The 25,231-nt window shown below is 52.9% G+C and overlaps 3 protein-coding genes across 5 annotated transcripts; 2 read left to right on the top strand and 1 right to left on the bottom strand.

Moving 5' to 3' along the window:
- Nucleotides 1–88: 88 nt before the first annotated feature.
- On the top strand, nucleotides 89–13,448 carry Rhbdf1 (rhomboid 5 homolog 1). 3 transcript variants are annotated; one of them, XM_026385347.2, is made up of 20 exons: nucleotides 112–169; nucleotides 1,230–1,314; nucleotides 6,792–6,932; nucleotides 7,002–7,132; nucleotides 7,345–7,449; nucleotides 7,813–8,026; nucleotides 8,424–8,633; nucleotides 8,707–8,829; nucleotides 8,901–9,058; nucleotides 9,542–9,796; nucleotides 9,898–10,009; nucleotides 10,120–10,194; nucleotides 10,281–10,442; nucleotides 11,232–11,332; nucleotides 11,470–11,533; nucleotides 11,876–11,970; nucleotides 12,135–12,210; nucleotides 12,280–12,380; nucleotides 12,484–12,637; nucleotides 12,791–13,448. In XM_026385347.2, the coding sequence occupies exons 3-20, from the start codon at nucleotides 6,816–6,818 to the stop codon at nucleotides 13,208–13,210; spliced, it is 2,673 nt and encodes an 890-aa protein (XP_026241132.1). In that variant the 5' UTR covers nucleotides 112–169; nucleotides 1,230–1,314; nucleotides 6,792–6,815; the 3' UTR covers nucleotides 13,211–13,448. The 3 variants fall into 3 exon arrangements, with proteins under 3 accessions (XP_026241131.1, XP_026241132.1, XP_026241133.1); XM_026385346.2 differs by lacking the exon at nucleotides 1,230–1,314 and having other exon boundaries at nucleotides 89–169; XM_026385348.2 differs by lacking the exons at nucleotides 112–169; nucleotides 1,230–1,314; nucleotides 6,792–6,932; nucleotides 7,002–7,132; nucleotides 7,345–7,449 and having other exon boundaries at nucleotides 7,938–8,026; nucleotides 8,543–8,633.
- Nucleotides 13,449–13,924: 476 nt separating this feature from the next.
- On the bottom strand, nucleotides 13,925–16,778 carry Snrnp25 (small nuclear ribonucleoprotein U11/U12 subunit 25). The gene is made up of 5 exons (XM_026385523.2): nucleotides 16,576–16,778; nucleotides 15,522–15,612; nucleotides 15,208–15,313; nucleotides 14,595–14,669; nucleotides 13,925–14,247 (listed from the first exon to the last, which is right to left on the bottom strand). Exons 1-5 carry the CDS (start codon nucleotides 16,615–16,617, stop codon nucleotides 14,190–14,192), a joined length of 372 nt encoding a protein of 123 aa, XP_026241308.2. The 5' UTR covers nucleotides 16,618–16,778; the 3' UTR covers nucleotides 13,925–14,189.
- A 191-nt stretch (nucleotides 16,779–16,969) lies between these two features.
- On the top strand, nucleotides 16,970–23,588 carry Polr3k (RNA polymerase III subunit K). Its single transcript, XM_026385536.2, has 3 exons — nucleotides 16,970–17,127; nucleotides 18,479–18,566; nucleotides 23,106–23,588. The coding sequence occupies exons 1-3, from the start codon at nucleotides 17,017–17,019 to the stop codon at nucleotides 23,231–23,233; spliced, it is 327 nt and encodes a 108-aa protein (XP_026241321.1). The 5' UTR covers nucleotides 16,970–17,016; the 3' UTR covers nucleotides 23,234–23,588.
- Nucleotides 23,589–25,231: the final 1,643 nt, after the last annotated feature.

Genomic DNA, 25,231 nt, shown 5'->3' on the forward strand with positions numbered 1-25,231 from the left:
CGCGGCCGCCCCTCCGGCCCGGCCCGCCCCCGGCACGCACGCCCCTCGCTCCATGGCATTCCCGGGCGGGCGGCCGGAGCGGCGCGCGGGCGGGCGCAGCGGGGACTCGGCGCGGGCGCCCTCCCGGCGCCTCCGGACGCCCTCGGAGGACCCCGGCCCAGCGGCGGCGGTAAGTGGCAGGCGGCGGGGCCCGAGCCGGGCCTGGACTTTTTCGGACGCGTGCCCGCCTGGGCCGCCGACTTTCTCCGCGGAGTTTTCGGAGCGCCGGCTCAGGCGGCCCGGCGCACCGCAAAAATGGCTCTTGGCTGAAATGTCTCGGCCCCAGCCCCGCCGGTACCAAGGGTTCGGACCGGGGACTCAGTCCCTGGGCCTCCGCCTGCGCCTCCCTTCCTCGCCACCTCCGGCGGGTGGTGTCCGAAACTCCAGCTCGGAGGGCGGGACGTCTCGGGATCGTCCCTGTCCCGGCGCGCTCCCGGGGCAGGGAGTAACAGCAGCAGCTGTGGACTGCGGCGCTCGGGGTAGGGCCGGACCCCTCCGGCTACTTCCCAGCGCCGTCTCCCGGTCTGTAAAACGGGAGCCCCAGGGCCGGCGGGGAGCTACTTCCAAAGACAGCCCCCCACCCCCCTCGTGGTGGCCAGGAGGGGCGGGCTGGGGCTGAGCCGACCGCTGCCGAGTTCCTGGAAGTTGGCCTTCTCCGGTCCGGGTGATAGCCGGACGGGTGCTCCGGGCGCTGCGCGGGGGCCTGGCTATGCCCCGCTGGGGGCACATTTGTGGGTCTGGGTGGAGAATGGGCAGGGGATTCCCCACCCAGATCTGTCCTGGGCCCGAAAGGTCCTGACCGGCGTTCCTTAATGTGCAGCTTGGGTTGTGTGTCTGCCTGGGTGGGCGGGGCCTGGGCTTGGAAGCCCTAACTCGGTGCAGGGAAAGCCCCCCCCCCACTTCCTGTTGGAGCCGGGAGATTCAAGGATGAAACTGGCTTTTCAGGTTTAGCCCAGTTAGAAGCCTGGGCTGTCCCTGGCCCGGATCTCCCCACCCCTGTGGAGCCAGCCCCAGCCCCCTGCCCCTACCGGGAGGTGGGAGAAGACTAGGTTTCCAAGGGTCCTTGAAGCTGAGGCCCCTGCCATCAGGGTAATTCTGAGCATGGGGCAAGGGCAGGGGAATCTGTGGTTCTAGATTGAAGGCACTGGCCTTTGGGCTCCAGTCTGACCACACACGCTTCCATTGCACAGGTCCACTGAGGCCAGCATCCGGGAACCAGCCAGTCCTCACCCTAGGGAGCTGACCTTTTCCAGGACCTCTTGGCCAACAGGATCTGTAGGTCTTCCTACCCTCTGTGGACCACCAGGGATCTCCCTCAGCATCCTTTTGACTCCAGCTGCTGCTCAGGCACTTCCAGTGTGTGTGGGGTCTCAGCCCATCCCTATTCTCCCCAGTGTCTGACAGGATAGATTTTCTGCCCTAGGATCCCATTTCTTGGTTCCTGGATCTGCTGTGTTTAGTGGTGGCTCTCTCCTTTCTCCACCCCGGTGCCTCTGGGTGGTAGAAGGTTGCATACAGGGCCCCATAGCCCTCAAAATCTCGGGGCTGAAGACCACAGCTGGTCTGTAGCTGGGCAAGCAGATAGGGACCCCCACCCTAGCTCCTGGGTAGACCTGGCCAAGGTGCTGGACTCCCTTTGGGTGCTCTGTGACCTTAGGCAGTGACTGGCCCTTCTGAGGCTCAGTTTCCTTTTCTGTAAGATGGACATGCTATGACAGGTTGGTGGGGTCAGCTAAGATCATGCTTGAGGCAGGTGTGCCAGGCTCCTGTTTCCTCCAGGAGCACTCCAGGCTTAGCCTGCATCCAGTGGGTCCAGCAGGGGTTTTCTGAGCCTGAGGGTTCCTGGGCATGAGGGAACACATGTGTAGGGTCAGTTAGGGGCACTTCTGGGAAACTCTGACTGGTGACTGGCTGCTCATCTGCCTTCCAGCCAGGCGTGTTGGACCCCTTCCCCCACCAGCCAGGAGTGTGTGCTATGCTTTCACTTAACTCCTGGGATCTGGCCAAATCCTATATTGGGGACTAGATGTGTCCAGTTTAAGGGAGCAGTTCACACTTGGAATCTGGTACAACCAAGTCCTTGTCCCCACTTTCTGATTGGTTGGTGTGGACGGGTACCCTAACCTCCAGGTGTGTCTGTCCTGTCAGCTCCAGTGGGTCAGGGAATGTGACCCCTGGGCCACATATGCTGGGTTAGCCGTGGTGCAGTGCCCTTCCCTGAGTGGCCTCTTCTTCTCCTATGTGCCACCAGGCTGCCCCTACAGATGGCTTATAGAAGGAAGCCCTTATTCTGTTACTGTCTGTCTGGCTGCTTGTCTGGGGTGATGGTGGCTGATAGGTGATGTGGGGAGGCAGGGAGCTGGTGTGTCTTCCTAGGGACAGGAAAAGGGTATGGTGAAGGCCGCTGGCTCCATCTCAGGCCTGCCCTGCTCCAAATGGAAACTTGTTTCTTCCACAGAAAAGGGAGGGATCACTGGAAGGATTGAAGAGCACTTTGTGGTTTGCAAAGAGCCTAGCAAGTGTTCTCCACATGGTGCCATTTACAGAGGAGGCAGAGAGGCCAGGTGACTTTCCCTTTGCTACACAGTGACAGTGGAGGAGGAGTGGGATCTAGGCTGCAGATAGCTGGAGACCCTTCTCTCAAAGGGGGATCAGGGGCCTCAGTTTAGGGGTCAGAGAGAGGTTGAGGGGGATCTTGGAGGAGCCAACTTCTTTGGGTCCAGGCTTGGGTGAGCTAAGGACATGACTGGTTGGATGTCCTAGGTGGGGCCTATTGTTGTAGCTGACCTTGGTAGTGGGCCATCTCTTGGCTGGCTGTGCTTTCTGCTTCCTGTTGCCCTGTGAGTGTCCAGGGCAGGCCTGAGTGCAGAGGAGGCTGCTGCTTACACCTTAGGCTACAGCTTCATGCTGGCTCTGGCAAACCTGCCCCAGTGTCCTTGTGCCTCGGCCATACCTTGCTAAACGCAGCACCTCTGAAGGGTCTGGTCCTCCAGTTTTTCATGGTCCTCATTGCACATGCTCTGGGCCTCTCAAACTGCCAGCTGCCTGGCTGTCCTGTTCCACCTCAGAGTCCTCAGCACCAGCCTTTCTGCTGCCGATCCAGCTGCTGTTTATTGAGCACCTACTGTGTGCTGGGTACTGCCATGGCCATATTTTCAGATGGCAAAATGGATTTGTTCAAGGCTATTGGTGATGGAGACAAATGTATGGGTCAGCAGCTTGGCTCCGGCCCTTTTACTTCCTTCCTGCCTCCTGTCTCTTCTTTTTTTGGTATCAGAGATTAAATCCAGGGGCACTTAACCACTGAGCCACATCCCCAGCCCTTTTTGTATTTCATTTTGAGATAGGATCTCTTTAAGTTGCTTAGGACTGCGCTGAGTTGTTGAAGCTGGCTTTGAACTCTCAATCTTCCTGCCTCAGCCTCCCAAGTTGCTGGGATTATAGGCATGTGCCACTGTACCTGGCTCCTGACTCTTGCACCCTAGTCAGCAGGACTCTGATGTCCCCTGCCTATCTCCTCTGCCCTGGCAGCTGCAGCCACACTTCATCCCTCCACACCAGTCTCTGTGGAACCTGACCTTCCTCTTCTCTCAGGCTCATTTCTAGTCTTAAGCTGCTTGGTGTGCCCAAGGGGCACCCCCCCTTCCTGACCCTCTTTCACCACTGGTGCTGCTCCCCGGCACTTTCCACTTCATCCCCCATGTGCATATGGCCAGTTCCTGATGTTGCTGAATGATTCATGCTGTGACCTCTGGAAGTTATGCCCTCCTGGCTGGGGTTCCCCCCTGCACTGAGGGGCCAGCCGAGCAGAGTCCCCTGAGGCTGTCTGGGAACAAGAGCCCACTGTGTGCCTGGAGGAGGCCTGGATAGTGGGTCACTGTGGGAGGGCAGTGTGTTGCTCCTTGGCCAGTCTGGTCTGGGCCTGTTTCTCCCCCAAGCCTTGTGAATCTCACACACTTGAGGCCAAGATGGGGTACCCGGCATTTGGTGGGGCAGGGTGGGTGTCTTCTCCCTGCCTGCTGGACCACATGCATTCTCCTGCACCTTCCTGCCTCCCCTCAGCACAGGAGGGGTTGTCCTGGATATTTAGATAGGGGCTGGAGCCTCCATTGTGAGCTGAGGTCTTTGGTGCTTCCTGGGGCCAAATGTGAGCCCATCTGGAGCAAGGGCTGGGGGTCCAGTTGCCTGTGCATGGTCCCAGTTCTTCTCCCCTCACAGCTTGTGCCCTTCTCACTCATAATTGCTCCCAACAGTCAGCTCCTCTTTCCAGGGCGGCTGAGGGTCATCTCCTTCAGGAATCCCCTGCTCTTTGGGTCTCAGGGACTGGCCCCTTCGTGCTAGCCTTGCTCTGCAGTTGTCAATGTGTATACCCTGTGGTTGCTCTAGAACAAGTCAGTCCTGGGCAGTGACAGGACAGAGGACTGCACTCATGTGCATGAGCTCTGGGAGAACCAGGCCAGGGGGCTCCTGTTGGGGGACGGCAGTCTGACTGAGGATGCAGGTCCTGGAATGTGTGCACGCCTGAGATGGGAGGCACTGAGCTCAAGGACAGACTTTGCTGGGGATTATGCCTGTGGATCATCTAGTGGCAAAGGGGGCCTGCACTATTGAGTAGGTGCCAGCTGGATGCCACCTGGAGGTGCTGGGCAAACCTGGGCAGGTTCTTGGAGAGACCAGTCCCTGGTGCTCACCCATGGATTCCCAGCAGCAGCAGTAGCTCTGTTTGTACTCTTGGCCCTGCTCCTCTCTGGACCCTATAACAGTCTCACCAGCAGCATCAGTGTTCCAAGTAAGAAGACTGAAGGCATGTTGCTTTGTGTAGCAGGGCTGGAGTGGTCCTTTGGGTGAACTAAGCAGGAATGCCAAAGGTGTCTTCATCCTGTCTGATGTCTGGCTCCTTACTTCCTAGGCCCCATGGGCATAGCACAGCCTTGGGAGCAGGCTGACAGACTGGGAGGGTGCTGAGGCCCCTCTGTAGGCTCAGGAGCCCTTCCCTGTGCTCTGCTTGCTTTCCCAGCACATCAGAAAGTGTCTCAGATTCTGCGAGTAGTGTGCCCAAGACGCAGAGGTGGCCCCCAAGTCACTCCTTAGCCAACAGGTGATCCTATTAGGCTGTCTATGAAAGATGGCTGTGGGATGAAGAGGAAGACATCCACCCCCAGGATGCTGACCTGGCACCAGTTGATGCCTGGCACCCAGATCTGGGCTGGGCATGTGGTACAGGTCAGATGCTGAGGGCTGGCTTGCTTTAGCTCCTAGAAGGACCTTGCCACACCCATTTCTTGGTCAGAATGGCCTGTGTCACACATGGCCTCCATCCACCAACAGGGGCTCAGCATAGGCAGGCCCAGGGATGCAGAGACAAATGCTGCCTGGCTTGCGGTGCTGAGGTCAGACAGGGAGGGACCCCTGGGTAGATGGTAGGGGGGCCCCCCTACCTTTGCCCCCCCAGCCACCACCTGGGCCCAGCAGTGCATGATCAACTTGGAGAAGGGGTTGGAATGTGAGGGATGGAGCCAGGAAGACTCCCTTCTGCTATCTGTTCTGTTCCTGGCCTCTGTAGGGCCAGCAGGAGCTGCAACTGGCACCCTAGGCCTTTTTTTTACTGGGCAGTATAGGGCCCACCAGGGCCATATGCAGTGTCATATGGTGGACATAGCCCTGTGGAAGCCCTGGATCTCCTTCAAACAGTTGAGGGGGAGACTCCCAAGTGGAATCCATTCCTGGAGGCAGCAGTGGGCGGTTCACACACCCAGCCACTTGCAGCTTGTTGAGGTTTGCACACTTTGAAGAGGCTAAGGAACTTGGGATTAATAAAGGAGGTATTAATAACGGAGGGCCTTTCCAGACCCTCCTGGGTGCAGATCTTCACAATTGTCCTTTGTACAAATGATGTGGGTAATAGAGTCCCCTGGTCTCTATGCTCTGGGTCTTCCCCTGTGTTGGTGGGTTGGGGGTTGTCAGGCATGCAGTCCCCCAACAAGTCCCTGCTCTGGCGCCTCACTGTTGTTTTTTGGGCATATGACGCCACCTGCTGGTCATCATGGTTAATGCGTGAATATGGTTTGTAGAAAAACACCCAGTGCCCCAGCTGCTGCTCTGCCACCTGGGAAACCATGACTTTCTCTGAATGTGGAGATTCCTCTGTGCAATGGGTAGGATTCACTCTCTGTTCTGTGTGTAGTATGCCTCTGACTCTGTAGTGGAAGCCATAGTTGTTAAAAGAAGGCAAGGGGTAGATAAGACAGGCTAGGGGCACACTGACCCCCTTTCAAGCCTTAGCTCCAGGTCACAGGGAGCCTGGCTGTCCCTGCCAGGCTCAGTCCTCATCCCCTTCAAGGTCTGAGCCACAGGGAACCTCACTGTCCCTTCCAAGCAGCTGTCATTGCTGTTTTCTGCCCATCACACATAGCATCCCTTTGGCACTTACTTCTTTAGGGTGATAATTTCCAGAGTGTAAACTCTGAGAGGGCAGGCCTTGTCTTGTGTCTCCCCCAGCATGTGCCAAGCACCTCCAAGTGCCTTGCTCATTGGAGGTGCTGGAAGTGCTGCCTGTGGACCTGGTTGTCCGAGGACTGTGAGGGGAACCAGGAAGGTGTGGACATACCAGTGCCGAGCACTATCTGGGCTCCAGCTGCAGAGCTGTGAGCACCACCATTTGGCATATCGCTGCTTCTGCCTTCTCCGGGTCTGGGCCCAGTGGATCTTCAGGGGCTTGCCAGCCTCACTACTGAGCACCTTCCCCTTTCCAGGCCTGCCTCACTCCACCTGGAACCATGAGTGAGGGCCGCAGGGACAGCACAAGCAGTCTGCAGCGCAAGAAGCCACCCTGGCTGAAGCTGGACATACCGGCTGTGATGCCGCCACCAGCAGAGGAGCCCAGCTTCCTGCAGGTAGGTGCTGAGTGTCCGGGGCTATGGCTATGCCCCATCCAGACTCCTCACTGTGACCCTGTTGCTCAGCCCCTGAGGTGCCAGACTTTCCTGCGGAGTGTGAGTATGCCAGCTGAGACGGCCCACGTCCCTTCGCCCCACCATGAGCCCCGGCGGCCTGTGCTCCAGCGCCAGACATCTATCACACAGACCATCCGCAGGTACTGCCCTGGCCACTCCCCAGGGGCAGGCACACAGGGTCCCCTTTGGGTATTGGGGCTGGGAAGGAGCAAGGGTCTGTCTTGTCTCAGCTTTCTCTTCTGCTGTGGTCCTCCTGTCCTGGGGACTGAACTGCTGTCACCCCACTACCCTTCTCTGCTGCCCAGCACTCACTTTCTCTGTCTCCGCACCCTAATGCTCTGGTCCCTCACAGCCGACAGGTGCGCTTTGGGCGAGTCCATACTCTGCCCCTCTCAGGTCCCCGGGCTGCTTGCAGGCCGCCCCCACAGCGCCAGTCCCTCTCTTGGTCCCTGCTCAGGTACTTCAGGCAGGTCATGGGTGTGTTGCTGTTTTCTGGTGTGTGCATGTTATGTGTGGCTTCTTAAGAGCTGCCATGTTGGCATTTCCTGGCCCTTGAGGGCAGTGCCAGCTATGTGTTGTTTGCATGTTCGAGGGCTGTGGACAACCTGCTGGGGTCTCCTGTGCTGCTGCCTGGGGCCAGCCTTCTTCTCTAGACTCAGGGGATGGAACCCACTTGTCCTCCTAATTAGACTATTTCCATTCAGCCCCCGGAGGGCCTGAAGGCTGGGGCAGAGCTTGCTGTCCAGGAGGATGGCCTCTGAGGCTCCTTGCCTAGGAGGGGGAGATGTAGCTGCCCCTTGCTGAGTCCTTTCCATGCTAGGGGGACAGCTGACTGGTTTGGAGTGAGCAAGGACAGTGACAGCACCCAGAAGTGGCAGCGCAAAAGCATCCGTCACTGCAGCCAGCGCTATGGGAAGCTGAAACCCCAGGTCATTCGGGAGCTGGATCTGCCTAGCCAGGACAATGTGTCGCTGACCAGCACGGAGACGCCACCCCCACTGTACGTGGGGCCATGCCAGCTGGGCATGCAGAAGGTACGCCTATGGCTATTGTCCCCTGTCCCCTCATTCTGATTCCCTGGTGGGGGCTGGGGCACAGTCTACCTGAGCTCATGGTTGGGAGAACAGTCAGGTGATCCCATGGAAGAGGTAAGATGCTCTGGGAAGGGCCACCTGGGTGAGGTGAAGGGCCCTGGCATTATATCAGGGGCAGCCTCTGGATAGGCGAGCATACCAGGGGGACCAGCAGTGCAAGGGGAGAGGAGGAGGCCCCACTAGGTGGCTGTCGGGATGATGCCCATACAGCTGCCCTGGGCCTGCAGGAGTGAAAGCAGTAGCAGTGGCGCCCTCTCTGGGGCTTGCATGGCTCTGGTGTGTTGAGAGCCCCTGGCACCAAACTAGCCTGACTCCACTGTGTCTTTGCCTCTGCCAGATCATAGACCCTCTGGCCCGCGGCCGGGCCTTCCGCATGGCAGATGACACTGCTGATGGCCTGAGCGCCCCGCACACTCCGGTCACACCAGGTGCTGCCTCCCTCTGCTCCTTCTCCAGCTCCCGCTCAGGTTTTAACCGGCTTCCTCGGCGGCGCAAGCGTGAATCTGTGGCCAAGATGAGCTTCAGGGCGGCTGCAGCACTGGTGAAGGTAGGCATAGGCCCCTGGGTGGAGGTGGGGGCCCAGTGGCTATTAGGTCCCAAGGTCACCTCCTTGCCCTCAGGGCCGCTCTGCTAAGGATGGCACCTTACGCCGGGCACACCGACGAAGCTTCACTCCTGCCAGTTTCCTGGAGGAGGACACAGCAGATTTCCCTGAGGAGTTAGACACATCCTTCTTTGCTCGGGTAAGAAAAGCGCAAGGCCTCACCCATGGCCTCGGTCTCTGTATCCAACCTGATCTTGAGTATTTGCTCAGGAAGGTGTCCTCCATGAGGAGCTGTCCACATACCCGGATGAGGTGTTTGAGTCCCCATCGGAGGCTGCACTCAAAGACTGGGAGAAAGCCCCAGAGCAGGCCGACCTCACGGGTGGGGCCCTGGACCGCAGTGAGCTTGAGCGCAGCCACTTGATGCTGTGAGTGCAGCTGGTGGGTGGGGTACATGGTGGGGGGGACCTCTGTCCGTCAGGAGCAGCTGGACCCTAGGGCATGGTGCACCAGCATTCACTGCCTAGAGTGAGTTGCCTAGTGCAGTGGGAACCTAGCTTGGCAACTATGGTGGGGGTCCCAGGGCTAGACATGTCCCCAGTATTTTCTGCCCACTTGGGGAGTCCCAAGACCTGGTGGCTGGGTGATTCCAGCATAGAGGAGTGTGACCTTTTGCTGAGGTACAGAACCTTTGCTGAATCTGGGGTCCCTTCCTGCCATCCTGGGAGGGGCCTGAGGTTGCTCCTTTACTGGTAAGAAAGAGGCTAAAACTGGGACTTGACACCTACCCCCTTCATCAAAGCCAAGGCCTGTGCAGGGTGGGATAAAGACTGACTAGCTCTGGTTGCATCAGGAGGGATGGCAGCAGGTGGTGGTCTAGCCCAGGAGGTGAATGAGCTGGCTCCCTGCAGGCCCCTGGAGCGAGGCTGGCGGAAACAGAAGGAGGGTGGCACAGCTCCGCAGCCCAAGGTACGGCTTCGACAGGAGGTGGTGAGCGCTGTGGGGCCCAGGCGGGGCCAGCGCATTGCAGTGCCAGTGCGCAAGCTCTTTGCCAGGGAGAAGCGGCCATATGGGCTGGGCATGGTGGGCCGGCTTACTAACCGCACCTACCGCAAGCGAATTGACAGCTATGTGAAGCGCCAGATCGAGGACATGGACGACCACAGGTAGGTCAGGGGATTGCAGCCCTGTGAGTAAGTCTTGGGGTTGGGATGCAGATTCCTGGGCTCTGCCTTGGGGATGCGCCCGCTGATGCTCCGCCCTGCAGGCCCTTCTTCACCTACTGGCTTACCTTCGTGCACTCGCTGGTCACCATTCTAGCAGTGTGTATCTATGGCATCGCGCCCGTGGGCTTCTCGCAGCATGAGACAGTGGACTCGGTGAGCCCCTGGCACTCTCCCGGGACCCAGATGGTCTGGACCCCCTGTGCTCCTCTCCAGGAAGAGAGAGCCCTATGGACTTGGTCTAATCCCACTTCCTGACTTTCCAGGTGCTGCGGAACCGTGGTGTCTACGAAAATGTCAAGTATGTGCAGCAAGAAAACTTCTGGATCGGTCCCAGCTCGGTGAGGACGTGGCTGGGGGCGAAGCCTGGGGTTCCTGAGGTGGGCAGGGGGCCTGGGGTTGCAACTGTACATCTCCCTTACTGTAGGAGGCCCTTATTCACCTGGGTGCCAAGTTCTCGCCCTGCATGCGCCAGGACCCACAGGTGCACAGCTTCATCAGTGCTGCTCGTGAGCGTGAGAAGCACTCGGCCTGTTGCGTGCGAAATGACCGATCTGGCTGTGTGCAGACCTCAGAGGAGGAGTGCTCGGTGCGTCCCGCACAGCTCCTTGTGTATGCTGTGTCCGCAGTTACCTTTAGACTCAGGCCCCACTGAGTTTCTTTCGACCCCCGCTCTTGGCATGTAGCATTGCCCACACGAGGCCCTTCCTGCCACTTTGATGTCTGTTCACTCCTCCATCCCTGGTTCCTCAACCAGGAGGTTCATTTGACTTTTGACTCGACCTTGGTTTGGGTGTACTCTTTCAGCACCTGTCTAGTCTGCGTGCAGGTATCTTAAAGTTGACCTTAATGGCAGTGCTGTAATTTTCTCCACTAAGTGATATTGTTTTAAAAAAAAAAAGAGGCATTCGTGTTTTGTCCCCCCCCCCCCCCCCCCCCGCATCTTTTGTGGCCGTACCATAGTTTATACCAGTCCCCTGATTAAGGATGCAGAGGCTGTTTTTGAAAAGCTAATAGGAGCAAGGTGCTGTAGGGTATGCCTGTAATCCCAGCTAGGTGGGAAATGGATGCAGTAGGATGACAAGTTCAGGGCTAGCTTGAGACCCGTCTCAAAATAACAAGAAGGGCTGAGGATGTGGCTCAGTGGTAAAGCACCTCTGTATTCGATCCCCATTACCTCACAAACAAACAAATATATAAAAAGCAACTGGCAATTATGCTCCTAGTGCCAGAATTTCTCGATGACTGAATCAAGCATCTGAATGATTAGGGGTAGAGTGGTGGGGACTGTGCCTGTGACTCTGGCTTCGAGCCCTCACTGCTGACTAAACTTGGCAAGGAATGGGCTCTGACCAGGGCTGACCCTGTGTTCTTACAGTCCACCCTAGCAGTGTGGGTGAAGTGGCCTGTCCATCCCAGCGCCCCAGACCTTGCCGGCCACAAGAGGCAGTTTGGCTCTGTCTGCCACCAGGACCCCAGGTGAGTCTTCCTGGCTGCCCCCTCTTCTGCCCTTGCTTTTCCCAGAAGGGTGAAGGTATCCCCTTGTTGACTCAAATGGGAGGGTGCCAATGCCAGGGGCTCAAAGCAGGCTCTGACCACATACTGGACTCACGCAGGGTGTGTGATGAGCCCTCCTCTGAGGACCCCCATGAGTGGCCAGAAGACATCACTAAGTGGCCGGTAAGCTGGGGTGGGGAATTGCTGGGAAGTCAACTTGTCACACCTCACCCATCAGTGATGCCAGAGGCCCCTCTGGGTGGGACCATCCCATTTTCAGATACCATCCCCCTGGCCTTTGCCCAACCTGTCCATCACCTAAGGCTGTCTCTCTGAGTGTCTACTCAGAGCAAGAGGGCTGGATAGACTTGGAAGGCCTGATGACATTCCAGTTTGACAGATGGCCCTGCTGAGGCTCAGATGTGAGGATCTGTTTAAAGTCAGGAAGTCCTGTCTTCTACCTTGTGAGGTGTAGAGCAAGAGTTGAGGTGGGGCTGACTTGGCTCTCCCCTGTTTGTGACCCAGATCTGCACTAAAAGCAGTGCCGGGAACCACACCAACCACCCTCACATGGACTGTGTCATAACTGGCCGACCCTGCTGCGTCGGCACCAAGGGCAGGTGAGCATGCAGTTGCCACAAGTTTGGGCCCAGGGCTGTGCCTTCTCCCCCACCAAGTTCCCAAACTCAAGGCTCCAACAAGGAGAAAGGGCCAATGGGAGGGTGGTGGTGCCTCTGTCCCTGGACCTAGCAGTCTCCTCCAAATCTGGGCCCTGACCTTCCAGGTGCGAGATCACCTCCCGGGAGTATTGTGACTTCATGAGGGGTTATTTCCACGAGGAGGCCACACTCTGCTCTCAGGTAGGCCTCAGGGCATGTCCCTCCCCTACTCCCTAGCCACTGTGAGTGCTGACTGGCCACTCTGCACAGGTGCACTGCATGGACGATGTGTGTGGCCTCCTGCCTTTCCTCAACCCTGAGGTGCCTGACCAGTTCTACCGCCTGTGGCTGTCCCTGTTCCTGCACGCTGGGCAAGTGAATCTGTGGGCTGGGTGGGTAGTCTCAGGGACTTCAGAATGGCTGGCTGAAGGTGGCAAGAAGCCACCTTCTCTGAGTGTACCCTACTACCCACAGGATCTTGCACTGCCTGGTGTCCATCTGCTTCCAGATGACTGTGCTACGAGACCTGGAAAAGCTGGCAGGCTGGCACCGCATAGCCATCATCTACCTGCTGAGTGGCGTCACTGGCAACCTGGCCAGTGCCATCTTCCTGCCATATAGGGCAGAGGTAAAACTGCCTTCCAGGGTAGGGACCCTCCCTGTGTGCCTGTGGGTTCGCCCTGTGTTGAGCACTGGATGTGTTCCTGCCTTTGGGAGTGGGGCAGGAAGATGAGGCTGAGCTGCCTATTCCTGCAGCTTACAGCCACCCCACTACCCACAGGTAGGCCCCGCCGGCTCTCAGTTTGGCATCCTGGCCTGCCTCTTTGTGGAGCTCTTCCAGAGCTGGCAGATCCTGGCACGGCCCTGGCGTGCCTTCTTCAAGCTGCTGGCTGTCGTGCTCTTCCTCTTTGCCTTTGGGCTGCTGCCCTGGATTGATAATTTCGCCCACATCTCAGGCTTCATCAGCGGCCTCTTCCTCTCCTTTGCCTTCCTGCCCTACATAAGCTTCGGCAAGTTTGACCTGTACCGCAAGCGCTGCCAGATCATCATCTTCCAGGTGGTCTTCCTAGGCCTGCTGGCCGGCCTGGTGGTCCTCTTCTACTTCTATCCTGTCCGCTGTGAGTGGTGCGAGTTCCTCACCTGTATCCCCTTCACCGACAAGTTCTGCGAGAAGTACGAACTGGATGCTCAGCTCCACTGAGCCAGCTGTGGGTGCTGATGGCCACAACCACCCTGAGACTTGGGGGCCTGTGGACTCTGCCTGCTCTTCAGGGACTTGTCTTCCCTGACAGACCTCCTGTGCCTTGCTCACTCCTGTTGACTTTATCTTGTTGGGCATTTATCACACTCTCCCACGATAACCTTCTAACTAGACCCTTGACGACCACCTCATGTGGCCAATAAATGGACCGGGAGCGTTTTAGCTGCCACTAAGTTGACCAGGGCTGTGTCCTTCTTCTTGGCTTCTGGCTAAGTGCTGTGGAGAAGACCCTGCAGGTACCTGGCCTCTGACAGCACAGTTCTGCCACACAGGGAACTAAGTTTTGAGTACACCCATAGGCTGTTCCAGTTCCCAGGGAAGCCCCCCAGTCTCAGGAGGGTGCACTTTGCTCTAGGACCCTAGGGATGTGCTGCCACATTTCCCCACAATGGGATGGGGAAGGCATTGCTGTAGGGGACCCTGTGGGTAGAGGCCCCATCCACATCTGTCTCCAGACTGCTACTGCAGGCTCTGGGGTGTGGGTTCTTGCTTCCCCACAAACAAACAAAGAGCTATGAAGACCATGTGATGTGGCCACAGGGCTTAGGTGTGGCATCTTGGATGCCAGGAGTTACCTATACCAGTTCTCTGCCCTAAACACCCCTCTGTGATGGGACAGATCTCTCTATTAAGCCTTTTTGACTATTCAAAAAATGAGGCGAACAGACAGATTTATTCTGCACATAAGGCCAGGCCCACAGCCCTGTGGGAACTGCCATGTTTTAAGGTCTTTGAGCCCAGGCCAAGTTCATAGGAAAGCAAGGAACAAAGGTTTACTCTGTCCTGGTCCTGAGAACCCCAGGGCTCATGCTGACAGTACAGTGAGCCCAAATCTTTTCTGATGAGAGGATGGAAGGAGGGCTCCATCCTGCTGGGAAAGGACTGACCATCAGTGAACAGAGCTGTCCCTGTCCTGGGGTCACTTTTGCCTCAGCTTTTTGATGAAGGAAACCTCATCCCGATTCCGGATACCATAACTGAAAGACAAGGAAACAGACAGTGTCTGACCTATAGAAGGGTCACTTGTAATTCCCCCCACTTTGCCCCCCAGGCCTGTGAGAATCAAAGAGGATAAATGTGGTACTTAGCCCAAGAGGCTGTGTGGCCACCTTCCCAGACACTCCCATTGCACTGCAGGGGTGGAGCTGTCTGGAGCTGCTCCTCCGCCTGCTACTCTCCTAATGGGGAGTGCCCCAAGGAAGCTACTTGTGGGAAGGTGTCAGTCTGGGCAGGAACCCTGCTGCTATAGCCCTCTGGCAGAACATAGGGTACTAGAGGGCACCAGGCAAGATGCCCCACAGCTGAAGATGTGGTCTGAACTTACTCTCGGAGCTTCTTCCTGTCCTCTGTTAGCTTCTCTCCTGCAGAGGTCAGATGGTATGTCCTCCACACATAAGACCTATAAGAGGGGGCTCAGGTAAACCATGTGCTGCCTTGAGCAGGATGAGGTGAGCTGCAGATAAGACAGGCTCCAGCACTCAGCCCTAGGGCACCTAGGGCACCTGCACTCCCTCTAGGCCTTTTTCCTGTGCAATGCACATGTGAGGAGGTAACGTGTGAGCACTGGCCAAACACTTCACTGATGAAACTGGGGACAGTGCTAGACACATCTATAGGGCACTTGATCCATAGGAGCATGAGGGCTGACAGGACCTAGGTGAGGACTGGCAGGAGACACTGAAAAGTGAAGCATTCAACGAGGGAGACCACTTTCCAACACTGAGGTCCAGAAGTATCCACAAGTGAAGATATCTGGGTGGGGTGATATTCATGAGAGTCTAGAAGCAGATGAGGCAGGAGTCCCAACACAGAATTGCTCTCTGCCTGAATCTGCAGCAAAGCGGTGGGAGTGTGCACATGTGTGGCTGAGAACTACTTCTTTGTGGAGCCCATACCAGCCCCCAGAAGCCCAAGGAAGAAGCTGCTGTTCCACTTACCAGCTGATGTGCTGAATGCCCCCTTCACGCTCCTGCCTGAGCTGCACATGCCTCTGGATGGCCTTCTTCAGGTCCAGGACAGTAGCGTTCTGCACTACAACCACAGCTGCAGCCATGGACACAGTGTGAAAAGATCCATGAGGGACAGAGCCTCAGATGACAAGAGAACCCAGAACTGTCAGGCTCTACTCTGCAGATCGGGTTTGTGGCTGCCCTAATATCCTTGGGCATGGCCCCCAAGGTTCTCACTGACCAGTCCTGCTAACATTGTCCACATGAATGTATAGGCCTAATGGGAGGAGGACGGCACTTACGCATTACTTCCCCATCCATCTTGCACACTCGAACTGTCATTGCTTGACCATATTCTAGTGCTATCTGGGAATTGACCTCTTCCAACGTAACCTAGAGGAGACCAAAGGTGAACATGGGAATCCTGACTCTCTACCACCCCAAAGAACAACAAAGAAAAACAAGCTGATAGTGGCCAGAAAGTGGTGTCTCATTTTATGAAGGGTAAGAAGGGGCTCTTGCCTATATTTTAGGGTTTACTTAGTTGTTCAGCACCCCAACCTCATGTTTCATTCATATCTTTAGAGGAGTGAAGAAACAGGCAGGGAGAATAAATCCATATGGGGATGGGGCCTGGTAGGCAGAAGAATACTGGGCCCAATATTTCTCCCTTAGAACCCTGAGCATTAAGTTCCAGGCTAGGGCCTCAGGACTAGGGTGAGACAGGTGTGCAAAACTTAGCAGGCACCAAAAAATGATAATGATAACAAGTGTTTTAACAGAATACCTAAGAAAGTACAAACTGGGTTGGGGATGCTGCTGGGTGGCACAGCATGTGCCCCGCAGGCACACTGCCTGTGATTCAGTCTCCAGCACCGTGTGTGTGTGTGTGTGTGTGTGTGTGTGTGTGTGTGTGTGTTTGTTTATAGGGGTAGAAGTTAATTTTAAAGACCCATGATGGGCAATTTTTTTTTTTTTTAAATTAGGTAGACTACTGTCTGTGCTAAAGCATATTGACGCTTGAGGCAAATGGAAAAATCAAGTAACAACGACCTAGTCTTCACGTTACTTTGTTTCCCACGGAGGTTCCCGCATCGACTTTGACTTTTTTTTTTTTTTTTCCTGTGATATTGAACCCAGGGCCCTGTGCCTGCAAGGCAAGCACTCTACAAACTGAGCTATATCCCCCGCCCTCAACTTTGACTTTTTAAACATATTGTGTTAAAATACCTTTTACCTTGTGAGGAAGTGTTCTTTTGCCTCGGCCTGGCCAAGCAAAGCTCACTTACACCCAGAGGTGCTGTCCTGGGCCGCCCGCGGCCGCCCACCCGCGCCCCGGGCGCTGCCCGCGCGCACCTGGATCGGGAGATCGCAGAGCAGCGGGTCCTGCACTACCATGGCGAGACCCTCCTGGAACACGTCCACGGCCTCGGAGTGCGGTAGCAGCTCCTCTTCGTCCTCATCGTCTTCCTGCTCCTCCGGCTGACGCGGGGCCTCGACTTCCTCCAGGGTTGCCACAAGCGCGCGGGGCTCGGAGAGTCCCGTCAGTTACCTCTGGAGAGGCGGAGCGCGCATGCGCAAGTAAGGCAGCTCAGCCATTGGTAAGCCGGAGGGGCGGGCGGCTGCGGTGACCAATGAGGGGTGCGAGGCGGTCTGCTGCGGGGCGGACCGGGAGCGCGCAGACACGTGACTAGTGTTGGGCTGAGGGGCGGGGCGGCTGCGGTGACCAATGGGAATGCGAGGCCTCCTGCTTCCGGGAACGCGCAGACGCGGAGCCCAGGTGGCGGAGTCGGAGCTATGCTCCTCTTCTGTCCGGGATGCGGGAACGGATTGATTGTGGAGGAGGGCCAGCGCTGCCACCGCTTCGCCTGCAACACTTGCCCCTACGTGCATAACGTCACCCGCAAGGTGGGCCCTGGATGCCGTCTCTCCCCTGGTCGCTCCCATAGCCCGGTGGTATCGCCCTGGCCGGGCTGCGGCCTGGATCCTCCCGGGGACCTCTTTGCCACTTGCTCCGTGCGTGATGCTCACAGCCGTGTCCAGAACTGCCTGAGCAGGTCCCGGTATTCCGGGAGCCCACGCAGTCACTCCCCTCCCGGCTGTCTCGGGCTGCCCCCTATCTGGCGTCCCCGAGGGAGAGGCCTGAGGCTCTTCCAGTTGCCTTGCTTTATTTTCCCCATGGGACTTATTACCGTCAAATATATTTTGTAGCTTGCTCATGTGCTGTATTTGTTAATCCTGGGACACACTCTCAGCAGGGCAGGGGTGTTTCTTTGTTCCGTGTATGTTTTAATCCGAATGCCCCGAGTGGAGTCTACTGTACAGTTGAGCGTACGGCAAATGAATGGTGTACACTGTCTTATGACTTGTTATTTTCCCTTGATAATTCAGCTAAAAAGTAATTTTAGGAGGTAGGTCTCGTTGAGTTCAGAGTCTACTTATTTAAAACAAATGACTCACACTGGACGAAGGGGGGAGACGGGAAGCAAACTTCGGATCTCCAAGCTTTTATTAAGTATTTAGCGATGGAGTCAACTGGTGGAAACCTGGAATGGCTTAATTCTGGGGCGGAAAATGGGGCGGGCTGAAGCGGGGGGGGGGTCTGGGGGGGGACAGGAAGGTAATTCCTGGGGTTCATTATGTAGGAGTCCTGCCGATCCCTTAGGGTGGGACAGGAATGTGAATAGGGAATTTTCTGTGGCTTTTTGGGATCAACTGACCCATTAGCGAGGGGTGTCAGTCACCTGTATGTCCTTTTGTGTTCCTTGCACTGGCTGAGGCCTTGCACTGGCTGAGGCCTGGGATTTCAAATCACAAAAGCTTAGGAAAAATGTTCTTGGACTTTTTTTTCCTTATCCCTCAACTTAATCCTGACATTTCAGTAATGTCTGATAAAGTTCAAAGAAACAAAGTGTAGCTTGCTTTAAAAGCTGGCTGCCTGGGGGAGTGACTGGGTTACCTAGCTAAGTGCTACTGGTTGACTTCCATCTAAGCTGTTGTCCCTACTTCCACATCCTCAGTTGCAGCTTCCAGTCTTTGCAGAGGTCTCTGACAGCCCAGCCTGGAGGACAACCCAGCCATGGGACCTCCTGTTCCCCTGGTGTGTGTTGCTCTGTGCAGGCAGGAATTGTGTTATATTTGGCATCCACAGAGCTCAGGGAAGGAAGTCGGGGGCACTTGAGGGCTGCTGTGGTTTGGTGGTCCTTGTTTATATTGTTCACTTACTGGAGTGTGAAGGCTGTTTTTGTTTGTTGTCTAGGTAACCAACAGGAAGTATCCAAAGCTGAAAGAAGTGGATGATGTGCTTGGGGGAGCAGCTGCCTGGGAGAATGTTGACTCTACGGCAGGTGAGAGACCTTTTCCATTGCTGAGCTGTGGATAGCTGTGAGGTTGCGGACTATGCCACTCCATGTTGAGTCAATGGTGTCCATGTCTAAGAAAGGGAAAGATAGGGCTGGGGTTGTGGCTCAGTGGCAGAGCGCTTGCCTAGCATGTGTGAGGCACTGGGTTGGATTCTCAGCACCATGTATCAATAAATAAAATAAACGTCCATTGACAACTGAAAAAAATAATAATAGGAAAGGTATTTTTCTTTATTATTTTGTTATTATTAAAATTTTGTCACCCCCAAAAAATATTGATACAAGCCTTGAAATGATACAAGCCAGGGTTGGATTCTTGGGGCAACCTCTTATTGTTGGTGAACCTCAGCGGCTTCTCCTGACCTCTCTGGCCAACTCATACTTGTAGGTTGTGAGCAAGAAGTGAGTTGTCCAGTGCTTGGGAAATAGGAGGCGCTCAGGGGATGGCTCTGAAGGCAGCAGGAATGATGGCAATAAGAGTCTACAATAAATTGTCTTCTTATTCTAATAGGGATTTTAGGAAGGTGATGTCAGGGAGTATTCAAGTGCAGGTTGGACAGAAATAGAGGTTTAAGACTTGATTCATGTTGGGTAGACATAGATGTGATTGGGGAAGCAGAGAGAAGGACCCTCAATACAGCCTGTTTTGAGGGGTAACAGCTAACTCAAGGTCAGTACTGTCTTTTCACCCGTAGAACATATAAGTATGTTATGGTAAAAGTTAGCATTGAGGGGGCTGGGGTTGTGGCTCAGCGGTAGAGTGCTCGCCTTGCATGAGCGAGACCCTGGATTCGATCCTCAGTACCACATAAAAATAAATAAGTGAAATAATGGTATTGTGCCCAACTACAACAAAAAAGTAAATATTAAAAAAAAAAAAAGTTAGCGTTGGCCAGTCACAGTGGTGCATGCCTGTAATCCTAGTGGCTCGGGAGGCTGAGGTAGGAAATCATGAGTTGAAAGACAGACTTAGCAATGGTGTGGCAAGGTGCTAAGCAACTCAGTGAGACCCTGTCTCTAAATAAAATACAAAATAGGGCTGGGGATGTGGCTTAGTGGTCAAGTGCCCCTGAATTCAATTCCCAGTAGCAAAAAAAAAAAAAAGTTAGCATTGGTAGAATTTGTCATTAAAAGGTGGATTATGGACCTGGACCTGATGTTAGAGAGTGTATAAAGGTGTTTTCCTGAGAGCAGGATTGTGTGGTTGGGGTGAGGCTCCGTGGTGAGCCCTTGCCTAGCATGTGTGAGGCACTGGGTCCACATCCCAGCACTGGAAAACATAAACAAGAGAATAGGATCATTTTCTCCGAATTAAATCAATTCCAAGGTATATCTGTGCCCCTGGGCATTTTGAAAAGGTGTGGGATGTGGTAAGATATGGGTAAGAACAGCTCCTGAGCTAAGAACAGCTGCTGCCAAAATGTCCCCTGGACATAGCCATCAATGGGAAGATAAGGCACGCGTCCACTGTCCGGGGAACCAATTCTTTTAACAAGGAGAATCTGTGTGGCATGAGCCCCAAAGTGCACAGCAGCCTTAAGCCACTATCTTAGTCCCTTGGTGTTGCTGTAGAAGAATGCCACAGACTGGGTAATTTATAGAAAACAGAAATTTGTCTCTTATCATTCTGGAGGCTGGAAAGTCCAAGATCAAGGTGCTGGCAGGTTCAATGTCCTCTGGAGGTCTGGCAGTAAGAATGCAGGAAGCAGAGACCCAAGGCAGCCCTGGGCAGTGAACCCCTTACTATGGGCCTCATAGCTCTTAAATTCTGTTTTCCATGAAGTCCTAGGGCTTGGATATAATTCTGCCAAGTTCTTTGCTACTTTGTAACACAGGTGCCCCCCACCCCAACCTACATGTACCCCTGTTCCAACAAGATGCGGCTCATTCCTTGTAAGATCCAGTCAGAATAGTCTATTTCAACTGTTGTTGGGACAGACTAGGCAAGACACTGAAGACGGCAGGAAACAGATTTATTTGGCTACAGCCAGGTTCAGAGGGCAAAGCTTTTGCTGTGATCAATCATCATTCCCCCTGAACCCCAAATTCAGGCAGTTTCAGAACTTTATACCCAGTGTGTAAGGGGAGGGGCTCAGAAGTTCACAATCTGCAGAAGTTCATACAAAAGCAGCTTTTTCTTTCACTGTTCTAGCTAGGCAGGTTAACCCTTTAAGGACAGTGCCTGAGGAGGGGAGAGCTTCTCGCCTTTCTTCCCTCCCCCTGCCAGCTGTTACCAAGGAGCCCAATTGGTAACCTCTTCTCTTCTCTTTGAAATGTAAACATCTCTGTGAAGCACCAGCCTGGTTAAAGGATCTGTCTTTTTTATTACACTTTGCATTTGCAAACATACTTCTATAAACTGTGGTAAATATTGTTACTATACTAGATAGGTCATAAATGTTTGTGAAAAACTAGTAAAGGGGTGTTTAGCATCTAGAGTTCTGATCTTGTGTGGCCAGGTAAGTTAAGCAACAGGAAATAGTAAACTTTTTTTTTTTTTTTTTTAAAGAGAGTGAGAGAGGAGAGGGAGAGAGAGAGAGAGAGAGAGAATTTTTAATACTTATTTTTTTTTTAGTTCTCGGCAGACACAACATCTTTGTTGGTATGTGGTACTGAGGATCGAACCCGGGTCGCACGCATGCAAGGCGAGCGCGCTACCGCTTGAGCCACATCCCCAGCCCAAGAAATAGTAAACTTAACTATATTGAACTCTTTCCTAGAGATTCTTTTGCTGATATTCCTAAGGTCAGTTATGGGGAAGATTTCTGGAGAAGCTTAATTAAGATTTTCTGTGGCGTAGGTGGTGCCACTATACAACCAGTATTCCTTTTTTTTTTTTGGTACCAGGGATTGAACATAGGGGCACTTGACCACTGGGTCACATCCCAAGCCTAGGGTCTAACTGAGTTGCTTAGTACCTTGCTATTGCTGAGTCTGGCTTTTAACTTGCAATCCTCCTCTCTCAGCCTCCAGAGCTGCTGGAATCAAAGGTGTGGGCCACCGGGCCTGGCCCACAACCAGTATTCTGTTCACAACAAGTATGCAGTCTCCAGGAAGAAGCCCCCTCCGTACAGCTCTTGTTTTCTCCTGAACCCTTAATAGAATCCCCTTAATGCTCCATTCATGGCCCGACAGGCTTTTTCTAGCATTTACTTAAAAACTTCCAGCTTTTGCTGGGTGTGGTGGCTTGCACCTGTAATCCCAGCTACTTGGTTTTGTCTTCTTTTTTTTTTTTTTTTTTTTCCTTTGGTACTGGGGGTTGAGCTCATGTCCCCAGTCCTTTTTTTATTTATTTTTTATTTTTTGGGGAGACAAGATCTCATTGAGTTGTTTTGGGCTTCTCACTAAGTTAACGAGGTTGGCTTTGAACTTGAGATCCTCCTACCTCAGCTTCCCCAGTTACTGAGATTATAGAGCATGTGCCACCAGGCCAAGCTAGTTCCAGCTCCTTGGGAGGCTGAGACAGGATGATCACTTGAGTCCAAGCATTCAAAGCCAACCTGGGCAACATAGTGAGACCTGGTCTGTAATTGAATAAATAAATAAAATAAAAATAAAACTATTCTGTTTTAGTAAGCTTTTTTGCTGCTGCAACCAAAAGACTGATGACAATTTTAGAGTGGAATAAGTTTATTTGGAGCTCATCATTTCAGAGTTCTCAGTCCATAGGTGGTCAGCTATTGCTTTGGGATCAAGGTGAGGCAGGGAATGATGGCAGAAGGATGTCGAGGAAAGAGGTTAGGACAGACCACCAGAAGCAGAGAGAGAGAGAGCAGAGCCCACAAAATATAAACCCTAAAGGCACACCCCCAGTGACCCACCTCCTGTCATACCCTACCTGCCTACAGTTACCACCTGGTTAATCCCTTCAGGGGATTAATGCACTGATTAATTAAGACTCTGATAGCTGAATTATTTAACCTCTGAACTTTCTTGCATGATCTCACTCATGAGCTTTTAGGGGATGCTTCAAGTCTAAACCATAACACATTCCATCATCTATTCATTGCCCAGTCTCAGGTATGTTGTTACAGTAGCACAAAATAGTCATGGTGCAAGTTAAGTCTCCAACCAGTCTTCAGCCAGATTGAGAAGAAAAGTAGGATCCAGGGAGTGGGAAGGAGGTTTTTTTCTTGGTACTGGGGTTTGAACCCAGGGGTCCTTTATCAATAAGCCACATTACCAGCCCTTTTTATTTTTTACTTTGGGGACAGGGTCCCACTAAGTTGCTGAGGGTTTTGCCGAGTTACCAAGGCTGGCCTCAAACTTGCAATCCTCCAGCCTCAGCCTCTCAAGTCACCCAGGTTGCAGATGTGTGCCTTTGGGAGGAGTGTTTTCAAGGTCTTTCTGACTCCTCACTCTTAGTACGTTGTGGAAATGATGTCTATAGACATATTATTGCAAGGGAGGCCCGATGAGCAGGGAGGCTTCACACCTTTAACATAATTTTTTCCTCTTAAGAGGTAGGTTCTTCACCAGCATTATTTTTGTATAACTGGGTTGCTTGATTCTTCTCCTTGCCAGAGCCATGTCCCAAATGCGAACATCCTCGAGCTTACTTCATGCAACTCCAGACCCGCTCTGCAGACGAACCCATGACCACCTTCTACAAGTGCTGCAATGCTCAGTGCGGACACCGCTGGAGGGACTAGGCCCAGCTACACCGTTGACGCCCAGCGGGATACGAATCATGTGTTCTGAGGGTCTTCGCTGGTGTAGTGGGAAGTTCGCCCCTTGGGATGAAAGACCAGGGTGTCAGGAAATGGAGCCCGCCTGCCAGTCAGGGAGTTGCTGTGTGTGGGGAGGAGACCCACAGGGAAGTGTGCTGGGTTTAAAGTCCTGCTCATTCTCCTTTTACATTCACTAGGCAGATGACATTTTCTCACCACCAATGAATACTCCACTGTTTGCACAACTTAGTACTTTAAATTTTCCTAAATATTTAACTGTTAATTATAAGCCTGTAACCAAAACTTGTTTTGAATGTCTCATAAAAATGAAGTTTAATACTATTTTCTCAGTGTTTTTTTTTCTTTTTTTTAGAGAGAGAGAGAGAGAGAATCTTTTTTGTAGATGGACACAACACAATGCTTTATTATTATTATTTTTTTATGTGGTGCTGAGAATCGAACCCGGGTCCTGCCCGTGCTAGGCGAGCGCTCTACTGCTGAGCCACAATCCTAGCCCCAGTGTTTTAAATATTTTAAGAAATACCAAACCCCAAAGCACATTGATCTCTCCACATCAACTCCTATGCTTAAGTTTAAACAGGTTATAGAATTGCTAAGATATGAATTTCTTTCTTTTTTTTCTTTCACCAGATTGCCTAGGCTGTCCATGAGTTTGTGAACCTCCTGCTTCAGTCTTCTTAGTCACTACTCCTTCCTTCCTTTTTTTTTTTTTTTTTTTTTTTTGTGGTGCTAGGGATTGAACCCAGGGCCTTGTGCATGCTAGGCAAGCACTCTACCAACTGAGCTATGTCCCCAGCCCCACACTGGACTTATTTCATTTTTTAAACTTTCCTTGAATCGCTTCCTGGGGTTGCAATAAATGTGTTAGCGTGCTTTTATAGTTTCTATGTTAATCTTTCTATTCAAAGAAAAAGGACACCTCAGACTAGCTGGAAACAAGATCTAGTTGATAGATTGAATCTTGCTCAGGGCCCTGTCTTTATTTTTATTTATTTATTTTATTAGTTACACATGACAGTACAATGATCTTGACAATTCATACATTTGAATCAAATGGGGTATAATTTCTCATTTTTCTGATTGTACAGGTTGCAGAATCACATTGGTCATACAGTCACCTTTATACATACAGCAATAATAATGTCTATTTTATTCTGCTGCCCTTCCTATCCCCCCAGGGCCCTTTCTTTAAATTATTTCTAAATCTTCACCTCCTACCAAATCTCTCTTTTTTTTAATTATTTGTTTTAATTACACATGTCAGTATAATGACCTTGACATATCATACATTTGAATCAGATGGGATATAACCAAATCTCTTAATAGTGAATTCTTATAAAATCATGAAACTCAAATTTCTGCCTTTGATACTTTTTTGAGACTGGTATCTTTTCCAGAAATGATGTCATCTTTACATGGAATTGTGATTATTTTCTATTATTATAACACATTGACCAGGTCCTGAGCCCATTATACCTAAATGTTTTGTTTTTCAGTACTTCGGGGATTGAACCAGGGGTGCTCTCCCATTGAGCCACATACCCAGACTTTATTATTTTTTTTTTAAGACAAGGTCTCACTAAGTTGCTGAGGCTGGCCTCAAAATTGCCATCTTCCTGTCTCAGCCTCCCAAGTTGCTAGATTACAGGTGTGTGCTACTTGACTTTGTTTATTTTTTGAGACTAGTTCTCACCATGTTGTCTGGGGTAGAACTCCTGGGCTCCAGCCAGTCTCCACCTTGGCCTCCTGCATAGCTGGGACTACAGATGCAGATACATGCTGCTGTGCCTGGCACTTATCCTTAGTGTCTTCTGCCTGGGCCATTAGTGTTGTTTCCTTAGGCTCCAGTTCTTGTGTTTAAGGTTGTTGGGAGGTGGTAGGGATCAGTTGTATAGATCATGGACTCTGAAGCTAGCTTGGTGGATAGTACTTCCTCATCTGTACAATGGAGATGGTAAT

This window comes from Urocitellus parryii, chromosome 9, assembly GCF_045843805.1.
Source record: "Urocitellus parryii isolate mUroPar1 chromosome 9, mUroPar1.hap1, whole genome shotgun sequence".
Taxonomy (NCBI): Eukaryota; Metazoa; Chordata; class Mammalia; order Rodentia; family Sciuridae; genus Urocitellus; species Urocitellus parryii.

Excerpts from the sequence above, each read along its gene's own strand:
- Rhbdf1 (XM_026385346.2), top strand. The coding sequence starts at position 6,816 with ATGAGTGAGGGCCGCAGGGACAGCACAAGCAGTCTGCAGCGCAAGAAG. Across the intron at positions 9,059-9,541 it reads GAGCGCAGCCACTTGATGCT|GCCCCTGGAGCGAGGCTGGC; the intron begins GTGAGTGCAGCT and ends GGCTCCCTGCAG. Across the intron at positions 10,010-10,119 it reads AGCATGAGACAGTGGACTCG|GTGCTGCGGAACCGTGGTGT; the intron begins GTGAGCCCCTGG and ends CTGACTTTCCAG.
- Snrnp25 (XM_026385523.2), bottom strand. The coding sequence starts at position 16,617 with ATGGTAGTGCAGGACCCGCTGCTCTGCGATCTCCCGATCCAG. Across the intron at positions 15,613-16,575 it reads TCTGCGATCTCCCGATCCAG|GTTACGTTGGAAGAGGTCAA; the intron begins GTGCGCGCGGGC and ends GGTCTCCTCTAG. Across the intron at positions 14,670-15,207 it reads GGCATTCAGCACATCAGCTG|GTCTTATGTGTGGAGGACAT; the intron begins GTAAGTGGAACA and ends CCCCTCTTATAG.
- Polr3k (XM_026385536.2), top strand. The coding sequence starts at position 17,017 with ATGCTCCTCTTCTGTCCGGGATGCGGGAACGGATTGATTGTGGAGGAG. Across the intron at positions 17,128-18,478 it reads TGCATAACGTCACCCGCAAG|GTAACCAACAGGAAGTATCC; the intron begins GTGGGCCCTGGA and ends TTTGTTGTCTAG. Across the intron at positions 18,567-23,105 it reads GAATGTTGACTCTACGGCAG|AGCCATGTCCCAAATGCGAA; the intron begins GTGAGAGACCTT and ends TCTCCTTGCCAG.